General features: G+C 41.6%; 1 protein-coding gene across 1 annotated transcript in view; it reads right to left on the bottom strand.

Annotated features, from left to right (window-relative positions):
* The window catches only part of ptch1 (patched 1), a 67,520-nt gene extending 66,315 nt beyond the window's left edge, over positions 1-1,205 (bottom strand). The window contains exon 1 of the mRNA XM_067983194.1: positions 677-1,205. Within this exon, the coding sequence (XP_067839295.1) occupies positions 677-844 (168 nt within the window). The 5' untranslated portion in view covers positions 845-1,205. The remainder of the gene's footprint in view (positions 1-676) is intronic.
* Between the last annotated feature and the right edge of the window lie 20,199 nt (positions 1,206-21,404).

Genomic DNA, 21,404 nt, shown 5'->3' on the forward strand with positions numbered 1-21,404 from the left:
GTTAAGTTTTCGTAACTAACATATGCAATGTAACAACCACATTTATATGGTCAACATCTAATGGAATACATAGTAGCAAATAGTACATCCACGTGGTTGCTCTGCTGTAACATCATAAGCTGGAGTAATTCATTTCCATAGCAGTATCAGGACGCTGTGATCTGAATTAGGAAGTGAAGCAGCCATCTGAGAGTTACGACAATATTTGCGAACGGAAGAGGGCAGCCACATGGATTTCAGCTTATAACCCTACTCTGAACAGATACGATCGCTTAAAGAATGTTTCGCTTTTTGTTTACTTTAAAACTTAAACACGCAGCCGGGATTTTTCTCTCTCGTGTTTTTAAAAAAATAATCCGGGATCTTCGGTTTAAAGTATTTATATGCAAAAAATGGCGTGTTAAGAAACAAGAAATCCCACACACACATCCAAGTGTGTCGATGTTCCGTGCTACTTGTACTGCAGCAACTATGGAAACGCCGCTCGGAGAGCTGAGTTTTGTTTATTCTTGATTAAAACTTTCACTTTTTTGATATTCAATGATAATACGGATAATAAGCAATGATCCGGCGGCTTTCAGCTCCCACTCTACCGCTTGTGGATAATAATGGGGAACACAAAAGGTCCCCGGTGCAAAACAAAAAGAAAAAAAAGTTTTACAAACTGGAAATGCACCTTTGAGATCTGATCCAGCGCAAAGGCAGCATCGCAATAGCTCGGCCGTTCCAGATAATCTAAAACCGCTGTCGGATGCCGCAGGTTTCTCCTTATCCTCCTCCTGTTTTGCTGAACATGGTCCTCCTCTGTCCTTCGGCGCTCCGTAATGTTAACAGCCGAGGCCATGTTGTTGATGGGACTGGGGTAGTATAATCACACACCGTCTTAGATTCCACCAAACGGGCACTTTAATCCTCAACAAAGTAGACGCTGTCTGGCAAACTTCATACTCCTCGTAGCGATGGCGAGTCAAAGTTTGCGCCTTCCATTCCCACATTTCGCGATCTGGGGGATCCTAGCGATCTTCTACATTCACGGGGAACTGTGCGCTTTAAAAGAGATCGGAGAGGGGAGCTTGAGAATGTTCACCTTCTTACAGAGACTCTTGAGGTTTACCCGCACCGATCACTCGCTTGAACCATTCTGTGCAACAGGCCCTGGAACTCTGTGAGCCTTGATTCAATAGAAAAAAAAGCCTCTCTCTCCATTTAGGGGGGGAAGGAAAGCAAAAACCCGCCTCCAGGGCCGTCAGATGGCTGGGAGAAGGCTTGTATTGCTTGGCTCTGATTGGCTGAGGAAGGCAGAAATTACTCAGCAAACACGACTATTATTAGCTGCTTAGCAACAGCTCACCAAAGTAGAGAGACCACCCAGGCTGTGAATGCATCCATCCCCACTTCAGGGGAGCCGCGGTTCGCCTGAAAGAAATCATAGCCCTTCACTCCCGTCTCCCCCCCCCCCCCCCGCCTCTCGCTCTCTCTTCTTTTGCACGCACTTGGTAAAACAAGAGATTTTTTTAAATATAAAGATACGATCCTAGGATTATTTTTCTCCCTTTAGCGACACATCGGGGTTTCTGTAGATTACAGAGAGGCCGATTCTCGCGAGTAGTTTGAACTTTTTGAGGCACTTGCTCTTGTTTAAATGAAAATCCTTTAGAGGAATCTTGGCCTCAAGTTGTAACAAATGCTGGGAGGTCTCAGTTGAATTACCAGGCTTGCACAAATAATGACAGTCCCAGGATCGTGCAGTGGGAAGTGCCAGATTTTTTTTTTGTGCTCCTTCAGTCGAAATTTTATTAGCTGCTCTTTCTCAAACCACACAAATGAAAAACAAAATAAACTTTTAAAAATCGTCCAGAATATAGAAAAGTTATCCAACTGGATACAAATCCTTGGGAAATGAATAAATCCTATTTATTTTTTTGCACAGGCCACTTTAGAAACAAATACGGTTATCTTTCATTTTTAATCATAAAAATCTCCCACATCCCTCCCGCCCGCCCCCGCACAAACCACACACATACACATTTTCATTTTATTCATTGAGAGATAGGGGAGTTTCACTGGAGGTCATGTGACCGGCGTACCCAGGGCGACGCGCTGCAACAATGTGAGAATGGCTGAATTACAGTAGTAGCAAAGGAAGAAAACAAAACCCTCAGTGGTCCTGTCAAACTCCATCAGGATCAATGTGATTTGCATGGCTAATTAACAGACTTCTGTTAATTTCTGGAAGGAAAGGAGATGGCGGGGGGAAGGAAACCTGCTAAGTTGAATTTCACCTTCATGTGCGCTGGTGTGTAAAGAATTTGAGACAAGCCTGCATTCCTAACAAGATCTATCCATTCGCCGTTATCCAATACTGTACCATTTACCAGTACTCCGGGTGGAACTTTGAAGACGCATAGTTCACTTCAGGAGGAATTTTCAATTTTTTTTCACTCGTCCTTTCGTCAATGTCACAATTAGATAGTATTTCAAGGCCTTAAGTTGGACTCGTTAAGATGTATTATTTTATCGAGCACAATACTGTAACGTGACACTACAGTATGTTTTAACAAATTAAAATTTAAATTGGAATAACAGTACATAATCACGGGGGCCAGAAATCACATGGTATGAACAAGCTGAAATATGAGCATGTGGGTAATATACACGGTGAATCGGATAGGCGTACGGGATTGTTTATTGAGTATTTCTAACGTTTTCATATGAGATCAAACGGAAGTAAAAGAACATTATATAAACACCAGCGAAAGGATAAATTTAACATAACCACACATGGTGTGCTTTATAAATTCATAAATAGGAAGTAAATAGCAATTACCATCAATTGACCATACTTTGCTTAATAAAGCATTGTTTACTACAATATTAAATATAAATCGATTCAGTTTATACAACGAATGTTTACACATTTCGCATTTCTACTTTAAAGCAAATATCTTAATTCTTAGAACTGGATTTCATAATTCAAACATACACATGTTTTGAGTAAATGGACGGCTCATTCGCCATTATTTAAATAACTAAATATTATCATTTTTACTTATTTATTTAATTTATACAGGAACTATTTAAGTACAAGTGAGTTATTATTTAATCATTGTCTATTTCAATTTAGTTCGACTGTATCTACATCTATCCTACAGATATATGGTAAACATATAGTATTTTCATGTATTAATGTTAGTATTAGGATTGTGAAGGCAAATATGGTCCCAATTATGAATATATGACATGCAAACACACACCATGGTCAATATTCATCTGTCTGGTGTTAATTGTAATGCAACACCATATCGTTAATCATACTCTTGTATGGAATACATTTATATGGTTGTACCTCTCCCCCAAAAGTACATTTTATGTTACGCCCCTTAGAGATCCCAATAGGTACTGCAACGATCCACTTTGAAGATTGATGAATTGGTCGAAATGCAATCTAAATTCTGAACTAGCATTTACTACCACGACAGCTGTTTCTGTTCAAAATGGGTCTTATGTTCTCTAGATATGTGCATATAAATATAATTTAATCCGGTGTTTGCGTGTTATGGATCTTGGTATTCCGTTTATAATAAACATTTATAAATATCGAATATCGTCACAACAGATGAAACGAGAGAGAAGAATAAAGTAATTCAATTTCAAGAGATAAATGTAATCCAGGTAAAAACCAATCCATCTTAATTGATCATTTTCCACGTTTAATAGTACCACGAAGTTTTAAAAGGAACATTATCCTTTTAACTAGATGTCTTCTTTGATTGTGAATTTTAATCTATATACAAAATATAATGTCTTCTATATCGGAACTGTCAAGCGAATAAGATCACTTTCTGTTGGCGACCTGCATCTTGCATCATTAAACTTCTGTTTAAAGCTTCACAAGATTAAGCAGAAACTTCTTATAAACGTAATCTGAGATTATGACGCTGACCTAAATTACATTTCATAAAATTTCATTTTAAAAATGAAAAATTGATTTGCTATCTTAACATTACAAAATTATCTGAAACGGGAATCTAGCCTGTCATGTTATTAATCAATAGCTGCCGAAATGTATTGATTGTATGAAAATCTGTGATATGTAAAACATTTGGCTGGTGGTAAAATATAATGGCTTCATGTGTTCAGGGGCCCGTTTTTGACAAAATGTTTAAGATGCAATGACAGTTCTACCTCCAATTTATTATAAACGGTTGTTCTATTTAAAAGAGGAACATGTTTAAAAGGGCAGTGGATTTTAATCTTGTGGTCCACGGTTAACCGCTTTAAAGGCACAGGGGATGGATGGAGTACATTTGGCATATAATTGCCTTGCTTCTGTATGGCTGGAGAGAAAGGAAGAAGTGTGAGCACAAACTCTCAACTTGGGTGGTCAGCTATGGATGCCCCCAATTTGCCTCATTGCTAATGCATGCGAGTGTTCCATTCCGAAGCGATAATGTTGTTCGTAATCAATCTAGCCTTATTTACATTTGGAAGCATTGTTGTCTTTAATATGCATGCCTTGCTCGTGTAAACGGCGCTCGACGCCCGGTTGTGTTAACTTCAACAAATCACCAAAGGTCTCCTCATAGTGGTCAGAATCGTTTTTTTCAAATGGATTTAATCAATTTTATTTGTCAGTTGGGTATTACAGAGCACAACTAGCAAGCTACTTTGGCTCTCCTGCGTTTGACCCTTCATTTCTGTAATGGTGTTTTATTAACAGGATTTCTGTATATTTAATCAACCATCCAGTCATGCAGTAAAAGGATACGTACGTGTTACATTTTGTAGATTTTTAACTTCACTATGTTATTTTGCATTTAACATTATGGTTAGGTGGAGACATATATTAAATCCAATACCCTTAATTGTTAGATAATCCTTCCTTGAATATCATTGTCTGATTTGATGGTACCCAAGTTTCATGATTTAAATTGACAAAAAGGATTAAACTTGTTAGACTGTTAAATATATCTGTGCTACAAGTTTTAATAATCTACCTAATGGTGTATATTTACATAAATTAATGTATATTGTGAATTACCACTTATTTTTATCTGCTTCCCTTTTCAGTTTATCGATCCATCCATCTACTTTGTCATAGTTTTTCGTCCATCTGTCCATGCTATCATCAGTCTATATATTTTGTAGTGTTTCATTATATTCTCCTGCTAAACAGGCAATGGCAGTAGGTATGCATTTATGGCACACTTAGACATCGCAACTCGAATTAGACACTTCCAAATCCAACATATATAGGTTTTAAATCTTTAGGATTTAAAGACATCACTCATTTCTAGGCAGCTCTGGCGCCATCGTTACAAAAAGTGCAGGGTCTCTATAAATGACTCATTGACATGGATCATTCATCCCATTTTCAATTCCAAGAAACATAAATGAACAGGGACTTTCGACATCGTTTCCAAATTCGTACCAAGTGTTTCATTCGAGCTATTTGATATAATTACTGAATTTGAATTAGAACTATCCTACACATGTGTAATTTGAATTTCTTATATATTGGTTTTAATTATGGAACATTTACAACATGTGTAACATTTTCAGTGCAGCTGTATTTGTCATGACTAATTAATAAGGATTGATCAGATTGTGAAAGATGCTTGCACTTTTTTCTTTGAACTATTTTCAGTTAACAGAGATTTTTCAACTGAAGTAGATATTGTCTTCCAATGAGCTTTAATCTTCAAACACAGCACACAGTAGTTTTTCTTGTAACTGGTTTCAATATGTCAAGCCTCCCCCTCTGCTTCTCCCACACACGATGGGGGGAAAAGCACTACTCACAAAAACTGTCAAAATAATGCAACTAATTACCCCTGATCGAGCTGAAAGAGAAGTGGATTGCATGCTGTCCAGAGCATGGACACCGAATTAGGGATACAACACACAGACATATATACACTGACAAATACACACAAAAATTCTGCTTTCAGTAAGTAATTTTAATCATTTCAGGGGCCATTCATTTGACAACCTAGCATCACGTCTTGTCGAACACGATTGGCGACACGATCCTTTGACCTACCGCTGTAGCAACAAATTTATTAGATATATAGGCGTGAGAAATGAAAGGAAGTAAAACAATTCCGCCTCATTGTGCTCACCCTTTGACTCTGCTAATCCGGTTTACACCTCACGCCTACATCACTCAATAGGACTATTACCAGCAAAAAAAATAAAGAGGGGGGGGGGTGCTGATGTCTAAGGGGAAAAAACTATTTATGTGAAAATGAGAAAGATTAAGACATTTCTTTACACGCGGCGATTTCCACCATCCCCTTTCGTGGTGGAAGATTTTTTTTCAAAGGGTTACGCTTTAAATATAATTATCTGGTTTCACTTTACACTGTCGTCTTTGATCAGAAATAAATTATTTTTAGGAATATGTTTTTCATCTGTGAAGATTCACTTGGTTTTATCACCCACGCTTCGGATTACTTTTATGGACGGACTAACTAGATTAGATTCTGATTTTAAATATCACTTAAGTGTTAAACACCAAATTGTTGGTAATAAAACAAAACAGAAAGTACAATATAAATGGGCACTTCTATAAGTCGAAAACAGTTTAAAGAAAACAGCAATCTTCTGGCAAGCCACGCTACTTACAGAGGTTCAATTGGAGAAAATATAGATGTCTTTTTCCTGCTAGGAGACAGCAGTGATCAGAGTTTTTTTTTGTCCCAGAGGTGCATCTCTATAGGAATTGCGCTGAACGGAAGCTGGGGGCGACCCCTCGGAGCGTGAAAATGGGTTAGAGGGATTCTGAGGACCCCAGCTCTGTCAACTTTTCCATCAACCACCCGTCTGGTCAGCAACCAGCCAAGCCTAACAGTGAGTATTTCGAATATAGTGACAACACAAAATCACCTCAGATACATATCAACGTTGTTATACCACCCAACCATAATAATCCCACTATTAGCTACAGCAGCAGTGGCTGAATTAACTATATCAGTAACACAACAAGCCTATGCCATCTGCCAAGAGTTCACTCCAAGAGCCCTGCAGTGTGTTTTTTAATCAAAGGTAATTTTACTTACCATCTTCCTCGAGGTACCCCCGTGTGACCGTGCTGGTCTTGCTTTGCTTTAGATTTTCAGGAGCTATACGATGTTATTTTTCGCAAGGTTTAAAAGGTGATTTTAAACGAACAGGGAGTGTAATAATCCTGCTAGGTTGCAGTCATTCTGCTGTGTGCTGGAAGGTCTCACAATTACATGCCTGTTTCTATTAAGCAGCTCGATCCTCGAGGTGGGTGGTCTGCTCTCAATAGGCAGGACCTGTCACCGTCACGTGACTACCCCAACACCCCCCCTCCTTGCACAATAAACTAACTTAAATCTAAACTAAACTAGCATGCTATCAGTCCTGTGTAAACAGCCAGTAAAGCACAAACCATAAGGAACCACGTATTCAGTTGCTATGAAATCTATACGCAGCTCTTCGAAACATTGACAACTAAAAGAGGACAGATTTATTCAGTCCTCGAAATTGCACGAATCCATTTTTTGTGAGAAGGGAAAAATAAATGGTACTATGTTGAATGGCAAAATAATTGTTACATAGAGATGACTCGGTTTGAAATGATGAAATTGTTGTGTAACTGCATACTTTACACCAACATGTTTATGTGAGAGAGAGAGTCATTTGGTACATCTCCTCATAACAGCAGTTCAAACACTCCAAAATGTTGGTCAATATAAAATGGTTGGGATAAGCCTTAACTACTTGAACTGCCCCAATTCAGACACTGCATTAGCTATGACTTGTTGTCATGCTATGCTCTGACACAATTCATCAAAAGGTATTTCAAAGTTTTAGGAGTTAAATATTTTACCGTTATTTTATCGTTAATATGATTAATAACGTTAGTTTAAAGAACTGTAACGCCAGGTGAGAAGGTAAGAAGAGATGAATAATAGCGACTGAGATGAAGACGCAAGATTCAAGACAATGGTAGTAACAAGGAAAAAAGATGTGTATGTGTGAGAGAAAGAGATACAGGAAGAGAATGAGACACCGAGCGACAATACGTGAAAGGCAAAAAAACTGTCAGAAATAATGAGACCCCAAGACAGAAACACAGTGAGTGAAAGACCAGAAAAAATGTAAGAAGCGCAGAGACACACTGCAAATATAGATAGACTGTGAAAGAGTGTGTGTGTGTGTGGGGGGGGGGGGGGGGGTGGGGGTGAGAGAAGATGAGACACCGAGAGACAGTAAAGGAATGAGCCTGAAAATGCTTGTGGGAAAGAGATCAACTATAATAGATTAATACAAACTATAATATATGTGCAATATGCAGGAGCTCATTTTTTTGTTAAACATGGCATGGATTGGTTACTACCTATGTACCAGTGCCAAAAATACAGGGCTAATTGCAGACCCGTCATTCTTGATTTTTGTACTGTTAGCTGTACATGTTTGTATATACAACACAGATTGCTGTCTCTTTCCAAACTTACTCCATGCTGAGCAGCGATCAATAATGGCAATTTTGTTCATTACAAGAAACGCATAGTGTGAGGAAAAGTCGACTTTGGATCTGGTTCATTCTTAGCGAAGATTTTACTTTATAAAAAAAGGTGAAACCTTTCTTGCTCGTTCATAATTTTTTAATTATTATTTTAGTTGTAGAGAACTCTTTTCATTCTCGATGCTGAAAACACTGCACAGATGTCAGAATATGTTTTGAGCTGTTTTGATTGTATTTTTCTACGAGGAAACAATGAAAAAAAAGCTTATTCTAACCCTAATGAAATGCGCCTGTTCTAGTTGCACTAACCCAGTCTATTAAATATTTCTGATTATCTTGTTTTAGTTTTGCCCGGTCAGTCTATGATATTACCCCCCCTCCCCGTCAAGTTAGTAGTTTCTGTGACATTTAATTAAAGTAACGTGAAAAAAAATCTTCCTGCCAGTAAACACGGACAACAGCCTTTAATATCCGTCAAAGAATATTTCACAGTCGCAGATTCGCGGCCTCAATGGTCAAGCAGGGGTGGCCAAATGGAAATGTTTTGTAGCAACAGTTCAGTGGGAGATTGACAGAAAAGACACTGAGGTACTTCCACATTGGGCGGGGGATTTCTTCATTCTCTTTCGAGTAACAGTAAGACTAATTGAAACGATGTTGTTTTGTGTAATGTCGGTCTATTGGCTAGATGAGACAACTTGGGAGAAGTTGGTGGAAGACGACGGTTCCCGCCAAAACTTCGCAGGGCATGGGAGCAAAGGCCGGTCTCCCGCAATCTCACCAAGCAGGGAGCACATGGCACCGGTCTCGCTCACTGTTTATGACCGGGATTGGCCTGGTTTTGTTGACTGTTTGAAATATGATTTCCATGAGATTGTGGCATCCCAGATTTAATTAATCAATCTAAAATCACCGTGCACCTCCCCTCCATAACTCGGCCTTGTGTCACAAGGCAGCTAACAGTCGTGGAGAAATGGAAATTAAGTGATTCATCACTCTGAAACGTGCTGCTGCCTCCGAACACACTCCAGAGTATGTGTTTCTGTGTGATGCATGTAAATGTGGCTTGAGGTTAGGCCGTAGGATACAAATACTTAAACAGATTTGCCCGAAATTCCTTGCTCTTCTATTTTAGTGGGTGTGATAACCCATTTAACCTATTATCCCACAGTGTAATTTCGAAGGCGTACTGATTGATTACCATTTCTGATTTCATTTTTAAAAGTTTTTAGCAGCAAGATGTCATGGGAGATACCATAGACTCCTATGCTTGAATTGTGTAATTTAATAGAAGTGATGTTATACCAAGCAATTTGGCATGCATTGATAATGGGTGTCATTTTACTCACTGGGCATGGACTGAGCCTAAACATAAGTAAATCAATAGCTTTTTAATATGCTCTTATTATGTGGGCAAAACATTGGCAAGGCAGTATTTTTTTATTCGTTCATGGGATGTGGGCGTCACTGGCAAGGACAGCATTTACTACTTCATTATCTGTGGGGTTGCGAACACTGTGCAATCATCAGCGAACAACCCCATTTCTGAACTTATGATGGAGGGAAGGTCATTGATGAAGCAGCTGAAGATGGTTGGGCCTAGGACACTGCCCTGAGCAACGCCTGCAGCAATGTCCTGGGGCTGAGATGATTGGCCTCCAACAACCACGACCATCTTCCTTTGTGCTATATACGACTCTAGCCACTGGAGAGCTTTCCTGCTGATTCCCATTGACTTCAATTTTACCAGGGCTCCTTGGTGCCACACTCGGTCAAATGCTGCCTTGATGTCAAGTGCAGTCACTCTCACCTCACCTCTGGAATTCAGGTCTTTTGTCCATGTTTGGACCAAGGCTGTAATGAGGTCTGGAGCCGAGTGGTCATGACGGAACGCAAACTGAGCATCGGTGAGCAAGTTATTGGTGAGTAAGTGCTGCCTGAAAGCACTGTCAACGACACCTTCCATCACTTTGCTGATGATTGAGAGTAGACTGATGGGGTGGTAATTAGCCGGATTGGATTTGTCCTTTTTGTGGACAGGACATACCTGGGCAATTTTCCACATTGTCTGGTAGATGCCAGTGTTATAACTGTACTGGAACAGTTTGGCTAGAGGTGCAGCTAGTTCTGGAGCACAAGTCTTCAGCACTACAGCTGGGATGTTGTCGGGGCCCATAGCCTTTGTTGTATCTGGTGCATTCAGCCGTTTCTTGATATCACATGGAGTGAATCGAATTGGCTGAAGACTGGCTTCTATGATGGTGGGGATATCGGGAGGAGGCAGAGATGGATCATCCACTTGGCACTTCTGGCTGAAGATGGTTGCAAACGCTTCAGCCTTGTCTTTTGCACTCATATGCTGGACTCCATCATCATTGAGGATGGGGATGTTTACAGAGCCTCCTCCTCCTGTTAGTTGTTTAATTGTCCACCAACATTCAGGACTGGATGTGGCAGAACTGCAGAGCTTTGATCTGATCCGTTGGTTGTGGAATTGCTTAGCTCTGTCTATAGCATGTTGCTTCCACTATTTAGCAAGCATGTAGTCCTGTGTTGTAGCATCACCAGGTTGGCACCTCATTTTTAGGTACGCTTGGAGCTGCTCCTGGCATCCGACACTCTTCATTGAACCAGGGTTGATCCCTTGGCTTGTTGGTAATGGTAGAGTGAGGAATATGCTGGGCTATGCAGTTACATATTGTGCTGGAATGCAATTCTGCTGCTGCTGATGGCCCACAGTGCCTCATGGATGACCAGTTTTGAGCTGCTATATCTGTTCTGAATCTATCCCATTTAACACGGTGATAGTGCCACACAACACATTGGATGGCGTCCTCAGTGTGAAGATGAGACTTGGTCTCCACAAGGACTGTGCTGTGGTCACTCCTACCAATACTGTCATGGGCAGATGCATCTGTGACAGGTAGATTGGTGAGGATGAGGTCAAGTAGGTTTTTCCCTCGTGTTGGTTCGCTCACCACCTGCCGCAGGCCCAGTCTGGCAGCTATGTTCTTCAGGACTTGGCTAGCAGTGGTGCTACCGAGCCACTCATGGTGATGGACATTGAAGTCCCCCACCTAGAATATATTCTGTGCCTTTGCTACCCTTAGTGCTTCCTCCAAGTGGTGCTCAACATGGAGGAGGACTGATTCATCAGCTGAGGGAGGGCGGTAGGTAGTAATGAGCAGAAGGTATCTGTGCCCATGTTTGACCTGTTGTCATGAGACTTCATGGGGTCCAGAGTCAATGTTGAGGACTCCCAGGACCATTCCCTCCTGACTGTATATCACTGTACCACCACCTCTGGTGGGTCAGGACATATCCAGTGATGGTAATGGAAGAGTCTGGGATTTTGGCTGAAAGGTATGATTCTGTGAGTATGGCTATGTCAGGCTGTTGCCTGACTAGTCTGTGGGACAGCTCTCCCAATTTTGGCACAAGTCCCCAGATGTTAGTGAGGAGGACTTTGCAGGGTCGACTGGGCTTGGTGTTTTGCTGTTGTCGTGTCTGGTGCCTAGTGGTCTGTCCGGTTTTATTCTTATTATGACTTTTTTTAGCGAGATTGTACAGCTGAGTGGCTTGCTAGGCCATTTTAGAGGGTCAGGACGGCAGATTTCCTTCCCTAAAGGGCATTAGTGAACCAGATGGGTTTTTACGACAATCCAGTAGCTTCATGGCCACCACTGATACTAGTTTTTTTAAAATTCCAGATTTTATTCAATTGAATTTAAATTCCCCAGCTATCGTGGTGGTATTTGAACTCATAATTCTGGATTATTAGTCCAGGTCTCTGGATTATTAGTCCAGTAATATAACCACTATGCTACAGTACCATCCCTAGATGCTGGAGGGTATTAAGAGTCAATGATGTCGTGTGATACTAGAATCACATAGGTAGGCATTAGTGAAGGACATTAGTGAACCAACTGAGTTCTTAGAACAATCCAGTAGCTTTCATGGTTATTCTTGCTTGTGCTAGTTCGCAAGTTACCTGATTTATTCAATCCTATTTTACAACTTGCCACGGGGGGATTTGAATGTCCAGTACCATAAGCACTAGGCTACCATATTTATACAGATTGCATTGCCATGTCATGTATATTCCACTAAGACGTTCTACCTATGATAAAGAATTAAAAAGAAATAAAACCTAGTGGACTGAACCATTTGTGCCAACCCACAAGTAGCTTGTGATCTAATTTCTGCCTAGAAACAGTTAACAGCTGTGGCAATCAATATACAAACCCTCTGTTGCCCTAATTCACTTTAATGCCAGATCTGTTTCTCCTCCACAGTCACATGTATTTTTTCCTATCCCTTTCTTGAATCATGTCCTAAAGTCTAATTCTCTGTTATTCATCTCTTCCCACCTCAAACACAAAGGGCAGACCTCTATCATCATTTAAAAAAAACAATTTCTTTTTGGGTCCATTGTCATAATCCACAGAAATCTCTCAACATCCACATTCTCCCACACACTTCTTGAACATATTTTCGTAACGGACACAAATACCATTTAGAACCCAGGGTAGCTGTCAAGGTGGTGTCTCAGATTTTCCTCCATTTCCATCCACACTAAACACTCCTTTTAATATGATTTATGCTGTGTTTGTAAACAAATGAAAAAATGCTACTTATTTATGAAATAAGTGCTAAATGAATTTTTAAAAAAATTCTTTACACCTGTTTATTACTTTTTTAAAAAAAGAAATTAAACATTTGAGCTTTGAAAAATTGAAACTTGATAAGTTTAATTAGTTTAATTTCCAAAGAATTGCATTTTGACCACAGCTACTTTCTGCTTCCTTTTCACTGCGTCCATGTGCAAGTTAACCTCTTTTTTCACTACTGACACTTAGTCATTGGACCACCTCGATCAGCCAATCAACTTTTGGCAGTAACAGGATATCCTGTAAAATTATTGCTAAATGCCAGTAATTTACACTCCGAAAACAGCTCCATATGCAAGTTAATCTAAAAGATTACTATGATGCATAAATCCATTCATTTTGTGTGTGTTTCCCCCCAAATCACAGTTCTTTTCAAAAGGTTTCAAATTAATTTTGATGTGATAAGGTTATCTTGAATTATTACTACCTGCCTTATGTCACTTTTTTATACAATATGCATATAAGCTTTGGTTTTCATGAATGCGATACAAGTGTGATGCAAATCTCTTCACTTGCTTGGATGGGTGCAACTGCAACAACACGCAAAAAGCTCAACACCATCCAGGATAAAGCAGTCCACTAGATTGGCACCACATCCTCTAGCCTAAAGATCCACCCCTTCCAACACTGGGCTACCATGGCTGCAGTGTGTACTATCTACAGAATGCCCTGCAGCAACTCGCCACTGCTTCTTTGGTAGCACCTCCCAAGCCCCTGATTTCCACCACCTAGAAGGACGAGGTCAGTAGGTGCATGGGAACACCATCACCTCCAACTTCCCCTCCAAGTCACACATTATCTTGACTTGAACGTATATCGCTGTTCTTTTATTGTTGCTGGTTAACAGCATTGCAGGAGTACACTCACTACATGGACTGCAGCGGTTCAAGAAAAAGGCCCACCATCAACTTCCCAGGACAAATGGGATGGGAAGTGAATGCTAGCCTGTTAGGTTTCTGCCCCTTCTACACAGCCCAACAAATTGTACTTTGGGGGCAGACGTTTCTTCTGCCTGCCACCGTTATATTGAACTGGCAGTTGGGGGAGGGGGTGGGGATGCGTGTCAGGGGCTCTCCCTTGTGGAGTGACAGACTGACACTCTGTGTTCCACTGCCTTAGTTGTGTCGCTACAGGCCCAACTGCCACCCCCATTATTTAAATGAGCCAATCTCCAGAATTTGGTACAAGGTCAGGACGAGGTGCGAGCAGCAGGTGGAAGTTCTGCCTCAACACACTTCCAGCTGCACAATGGCACCACTAGAATTTTTAACTTATTCTCTTGACATAACGAGGCAGCCCTACAAATATTGGAGTGGAAACGATTGAGGGTACGAGTGAGGGAGAGCTCAGTGGATTCTTGCCAACCCAAAAAGGTAAGTGTCCTCGTCTTGCTCCCCCTTCAAACTTATTCACTCAATAAGACCAAAGGTCATTCCACACAACGGCAGCATGGCACTCAGTTTACCGGCTGGAATTCTGTAACCAGCCATTTTACATAGACACTATATTAACATATGTTCCTTTTCTCATTTTGTAGAGACCTCCCAAGGTGACATACCTGTCACCAGAGGGCAACAAGAAGCTGAGTCACCACACTAGCACCTTCACAAACTGCTGATTGCACAAGCACCAGCTCAGTTATATCAATCTCAAGGGATTCACTTAGTTCGTGAAGCACCTAGCACAAGTGCAGTGGAGCAAATGGAGATGACAGCAGAGAAGCAGGAATCAGATGAATGGAGGTCGAGGCTTAGGTCTTTGTCCGCCACAGGGACCCTGAATTCTTACCTTGTAGGGATTGCATTAATGAAAAAAAGTGCTCATTAAGTCTTTTGAGAATATTCATAGCACTCTGCATGGTATATCAGAGACTCTGCAGAAATTCAGCACCAACATCCTTGCAGCGATGTGTTAGGCATTCATAAGCTTGCAGTACTGAACAGAGCAAGTGGCAATTCTATGCAGGGAAATCCCTGAGGACCAAGATCTAAAGCATAGATGCAGTTTCTCTCATGAACTCTCTTCAAGAGGCTGTTGAGACCTGGCTCTCCAATTTACAGGAGGCTCTTATTTCTGGATCTGCTTGAGGGAATCTTGTTAGTGGACTTTACACCCCTCAGTAGTGGCCAGTGGGCTATGCCCGTACAGATCCTTGATCATCCAGAAAGAATGCCTACCAGCCACTGCATGGTTGAAGGAGACAACTACTTCTCACGGTGTCACCACATCAGTTAAACTCAGCCAGCCCCTAGAAGGACTTGTGAAGTGTCAGATAACAATCATGACCTGACCAGCTAACGTAGGATCTGAAGTGCTTGCAGTAGTTGCTGGACCATCTTATGATCCAGCATAAGGAGGTACATGACCAATTAATCCCATGAGGCCTCCATTGAGGAGTAGCAGGCTGCCACCACATTTACTCCACCCACTGAGGGAGTAATAGATTAGGAATTAGAAGTCACACATTATACTTAACGCCAAGAGGAAGCATCAGGAAGGGAACAGGAAATACATAGACCACTGGTAGGGAAATAAACTGGGTGGACTTTATTTTATTGTCTTCTGCATTTTTTCTCTCTATATATGGCATTGTCTGTCAAGTACATAAGAGTAAAACTAGCTTTGTGTCCAGAGCAGATTGTAGTTTTAAAAGATCATGCCATTTACTGCTGTAATTATATAAAATCTTACATTGTTCTGCATATATCCTACTTATTTAATTTCTGTAAATAAATCTATGTTCTTGGAGAAAAAGAAAGTGCAATGGATAACCGCAATCTAGGATTATGTGAGTCCTAAAGGGTACAAAGTCTGTGCAGGGCTGCAGCTTCTGGCTTGTAAAGGATACATGGTCCACTTACAGGCAGTATGGCGTGACCACTGCAAGAGGGAACAGCTAATTAAAATATATCACACTGGTGGCAGTGAGTTGTTAGTGACAGACATCCTGTTACATCTTGTTATTCATATTCTAAATGGCTGATTCTTCACATGCATAATAATTGAAAACTGATATCTTGCATCATTGTTTTCCTTTTTATGATTATTAAAGAAAGATAGATATATTTTTGTTAGGTAAGGGTTTCAAAGGATAAAGATCAAAGGCAGGTAAATGGAGTTGAGGTGCAGATCAGTCATGATCTAATTGAATGGTGGAGCAGGCTCGAGGGGCCAAATGGCCTACTTCTATTTCTAATATTCCTATGTTCCTAAAAGAACAGTGAGATGCCAACTCACCCATTCTTAGTTAGATTTATTCAGTAATTGTAACAATTTCTGCACTTTCTTTTAAAAATGCATTTATAAAGGGTATTTGTATTTTTTCATCTCTTGCCTAGATATGTACAGGCATTTGTTGAAAGAATGGCATCTCACCGTTTTAGGAACATAGGAATATTAGAAATAGAAGTAGGCCATTTGGCCCCTCGAGCCTGCTCCACCATTCAATTAGATCATGATTGATCTGCACCTCAACTCCATTTACCTGCCTTTGATCTTTATCCTTTGAAACCCTTACCTAACAAAAATCTATCTATCTGTCTTGAAAGCTCTAATTGTCCTAGCATCTACAGCCTTTTGGGGGAGAGAGTTCCAAATTTCTACTTTCCTACCCTTTTCACATGCCATTTCTCAACATAACTCTTATTTAAGCAGGGTGCTGCTTCCTGATGAATGAGCATTCTGAATGGCTGAACATTGTAATTTCAAACTTGACTGAGAAGGATCAGGCTTGATTGAAGATGATCGGATGAGATGCTGTAAGAAAGGGTGTTAACCAGGCACTACTTTCAGTCCGTCATTGGCAGTAGTTGGAGTACTCTCCCAGCTTGCATACTATTTCAGATGGGAAAGTAAGTTTTTAAAATTTCAAAAGGAAAAAGAAGCAGTGTCTGACTACTTAACTAGTAGAAGACTTTTGTTTCAGCAAATTAAGGATAAAAAGGTCAATTGAAGTATTCCAAAGCTACAGTCTGTTTTCTAACCATGCAACATCCCGCTGCAAAGCTGGAACTCCAATCATCATGCTCATGAAAGAGGTATGCACTTATGTGGCCCTGGCCATTGTCTGAGGGTGAACCACACTGTTCGCAATCTTAGCGTCCTGTTTGACCATGAGCTGAGCTTCCGACCCCATATCCTCTCCATCACCAAGACCGCATACTTACACCTCCGTAATATCGCCCATCTCTACCCCTGCCTCAGCCCATCGGCTGCTGAAACCCTCATCCATGTCTTTATTACCTCCAGACTCGACTACTGCTGAATCACAGAGCTGAAGCACAGAGCGCATCGCGAAGAGAGTGGTTCGTGATCAGAGTAGGTGAATTGAAATTAAAATTGAGTTTAAAATTTAACTTAGAACTTTAACAGAAACTGCAAGTCAGTGGCAGTTAACAGTTAACAGTCAATCAGCTGTAAGTGATTGCTTGAATAGAGGGTAATTACTGTGAGTTAGAAGCTGATTGAGCATTTGTAACGGGTGTTCTCAAAAGGTATAAAAAGTAGAAGGTTATCTGCTGAAGCACAGAGTGCATCGCGAAGAGAGTGGTTCATGAACTGAGTGGGAACATGAGAATTTGGTGAGAGTGGGACTCTGGTAAAGTAGTGGGTAAATTGAAATTAAAATTTAGTTTAAAATTTAACTTAGAATTTTGAAACTTAAAAAGAAACTGCAAGTCAGTGGCAGTTAACAATCAATCAGCTGTAAGTGATTGCCTGAATAGAGGTTAATTACTGTGAGCTGGAAGCTGATTGAGTAGTTGTAACTGGTTATCTGCTGAAGCACAGAGTGAACAGAATGGTTCGTGAATCAAGTGGGAAATAGGTGTAGAGGGGGAAGGAGGTTCTAAATTAAAAAAAACCAAAAAAAACCCCAAAGCAGACTAAAAAGTAATTAACTAGAAATAAATATAGACTAAGATATGGCAGAGCAGGTTGTGTCTGGACTGCAGTACGTGGGAGTTTGTGGACATCGCACATCTGCAGTAGATGTCTCCACCTCGAAAGTCTCCAGCTCAGAGTCTATGAGCTGGAGTGCGAGTTGGACACACTCCGACACATAAGGGAGGGGAGGAGTATCTGGACAGTTTGCTCCAGACCTCGATCATACCTCGTAGAGAGGAACAAGATCAGAATGGGTTTGGTGTGACCGATAATGTACAGAGTAAGGGGAACCCAGGTGAGATAGAGACCAAGGATCCACAGAAACTGATCCTATCCAACAGGTACAATGTACTTGCTACCTGTGAGGATAAGGATAAAGACTGTCAGAAGGACAGCCAGAATTTAAAAAAAATTGTTCATGGGATGTGGGCATCGCTGGCGAGGCCAGCATTTATTGCCCATCCCTAATTGCCCTTGAGAAGGTGGTGGTGAGCCGCCATCTTGAACTGCTGTAGTCTGTGTGGTGAAGGTTCTCCCACAGTGCTGTTAGAAAGGGAGTTCCAGGATTTTGACCCAGTGACGATGAAGGAACGGCGATATATTTCCAAATCGGGATGGTGTGCGACTTGGAGGGGAATGTGCAGGTGGTGTTGTTCCCATGTGCCTGCTGCCCTTGTCCTTCTAGGTGGTAGAGGTCGTGGGTTTGGGAGGTGCTGTCGAAGAAGCCTTGGCAAGTTGCTGCAGTGCATCCTGAGGATGGTACATACTGCAGCCACTGTGCGCCGGTGATGAAGGGAGTGAATGTTTAGGGTGGTGGATGGGTGCCAGTCAAGCGGGCTGCTTTGTCCTGGATGGTGTCAAGCTTCTTGAGTGTTGTTGGAGCTGCACTCATCCAGGCAAGTAGAGAGTATTCCATCACACTCCTGACTTGTGCCTTGTAGATGGTGGAAAGACTTTGAGGAGTCAGGAGGTGAGTCACTCGCCACAGAATACCCAGCCTCTGACCTGCTCTTGTAGCCACAGTATTTATATGGCTGGTCCAGTTAAGTTTCTGGTCAATGGTGACCCCCAGGATGTTAATGGTGGAGGATTCGGCGATGGTAATGCCGTTGAATGTCATGGGGAGGTGGTTAGACTCTCTCTTGTTGGAGATGGTCATTGCCTGGCACGAATGTTACTTGCCACTCATCAGCCCAAGCCTGGATGTTGTCCAGGTCTTGCTGCATGCGGGCTCCGACTGCTTCATTATGAGGGGTTGCGAATGGAGCTGAACACAGTGCAATTATCAGCGAACATCCCCATTTCTGACCTTATGATGGAGGGAATGTCATTGATGAAGCAGCTGAAGATGGTTAGGCCTAGGACACTGCCCTGAGGAACTCCTGCAGCAATGTCCTGGGGCTGAGATGATTGGCCTCCAACAACCACTACCATCTTCCTTTGGGCTAGCTTTGACTCCAGCCACTGGAGAGTTTTCCCCCTGATTCCCATTGACTTCAATTTTACGAGGGCTCCTTGGTGCCACACTTGGTCAAATGCTGCCTTGAATGCTGACCATAGCACCCTGGAGCAGGAGGCTGTCCAAAGGGAGGAAGAGGAGGAGGAGAAGCATGATGTGGTAGTTGTAGGGGATTCAATAATTAGGGGAACAGTTGGCATCCTTTGTAAGCAGGATCAAGAATCCCACATAGTATGCTGCCTACCTGGTGCCAGGGTGAGGGACATCTCAAACCAGCTTGAAAGGATATTGGGGAGGGAGGGGACGGATCTAGTCATGGTGGTCCATATTGGGATCAATTACATAGGAATGAGTAGGCAAGAGATCCTGTTCAGAGTGTGCTAGGAGCTAAATTAAAAAATCAGGACCTCATGGGTTATAACCCAGGCCATGTTCAGATTGGCGTAGGGATAAGCAGATTAGGGAGGTGAACACGTGGTTGAAGGAGAGTGGTGTGGAAAAGAGGGGTTCCATTTCATGGGGCACCGGCACCAATACTATGACAGGAAGGAACTGTACCGTTGGGACGGGCTCCACCTGAACCGGCCTGTGACCAGGGTCCTAGCAGAAAGGATAAATAGGGCGGTCACCGGACTTTAAACTAGTAAATGGGGGACAGTGCTCAAGTGGAAAAGGTAGTATAAACATAATTCTAAAACAAACAAAAAGGTAGAGAGTAGCATAATAGTCAGAAATTATACTTTAAGCACTGCAGGTAAAGGGAAAACTAAAAGATGTAAAGTATTTCCAGGGTACAGATGCTATAGGAAAGATAGAGCAGGAGGTAAGAGAGGAGGGGTAGTTGCGTTCTTGATTAGGGAGAACATCACGGAGGTAGTGAGAGGGGATATATCCGAGGGTTCGCCTACTGAGTCTATATGGGTAGAACTGAAAAATAAGAAGGGAGAGATCACTTTGATAGGATTGTACTACAGACCACCAAATAGTCAACGGGAAATTGAATGGCAAATATGTAAGGAGATTACAGACAGCTGCAAGAAAAATAGGGTGGTAATAGTAGGGGACTTTAACTTTCCCAACATTGACTGGGACAGCCATAGCATTAGGGGCTTGGATGGAGAGAAATTTGTTGAGTGTATTCAGGAGGAATTTCTCATTCAGTATGTGGATGGCCCGACTAGAGAGGGGGCAAAACTTGACCTCCTCTTGGGAAATAACGAAGGGCAGGTGACAGAAGTGTTAGTGAGGGATCACTTTGGGACCAGTGATCATAATTCCATTAGTTTTAAGATAGCTATGGAGAATGATAGGTCTGGCCCAAAAGTTAAAATTCTAAATTGGGGAAAGGTCAATTTTGATGGTATTAGACAGGAACTTTCAGAAGTTGATTGGGAGAGTCTGTTGGCAGGCAAAGGGACGTCTGGTAAGTGGGAGGCTTTCAAAAGTGTGTTAACCAGGGTTCAGGGTAAGCACATTCCTTATAAAGTGAAGGGCAAGGTTGGTAGAAGTAGGGAACCTTGGATGACTCGGGAGATTGAGGCCCTAGTCAAAAAGAAGAAGGAGGCATATGACATGCATAGACAGCTGGGATCAAGTGGATCCCTTGAAGAGTATAGAGATTGCCGGAGTAGAGTTAAGAGAGAAATCAGGAGGGCAAAAAGGGGACATGAGATTGCTTTGGCAGATAAGGCAAAGGAGAATCCAAAGAACTTCTACAAATACATAAAGGGCAAAAGAGTAACTAGGGAGAGAGTAGGGCCTCTTAAGGATCAACAAGGTCATCTATGTGCGGAACCACAAGAGATGGGTGAGATCCTGAATGAATATTTCACATCGGTATTTACGGTTGAGAAAGGCATGGATGTTAGGGAACTTGGGGAAATAAAGAGTGATG

This window comes from Heptranchias perlo, chromosome 4 (assembly GCF_035084215.1).
Source record: "Heptranchias perlo isolate sHepPer1 chromosome 4, sHepPer1.hap1, whole genome shotgun sequence".
NCBI lineage: Eukaryota > Metazoa > Chordata > Chondrichthyes > Hexanchiformes > Hexanchidae > Heptranchias > Heptranchias perlo.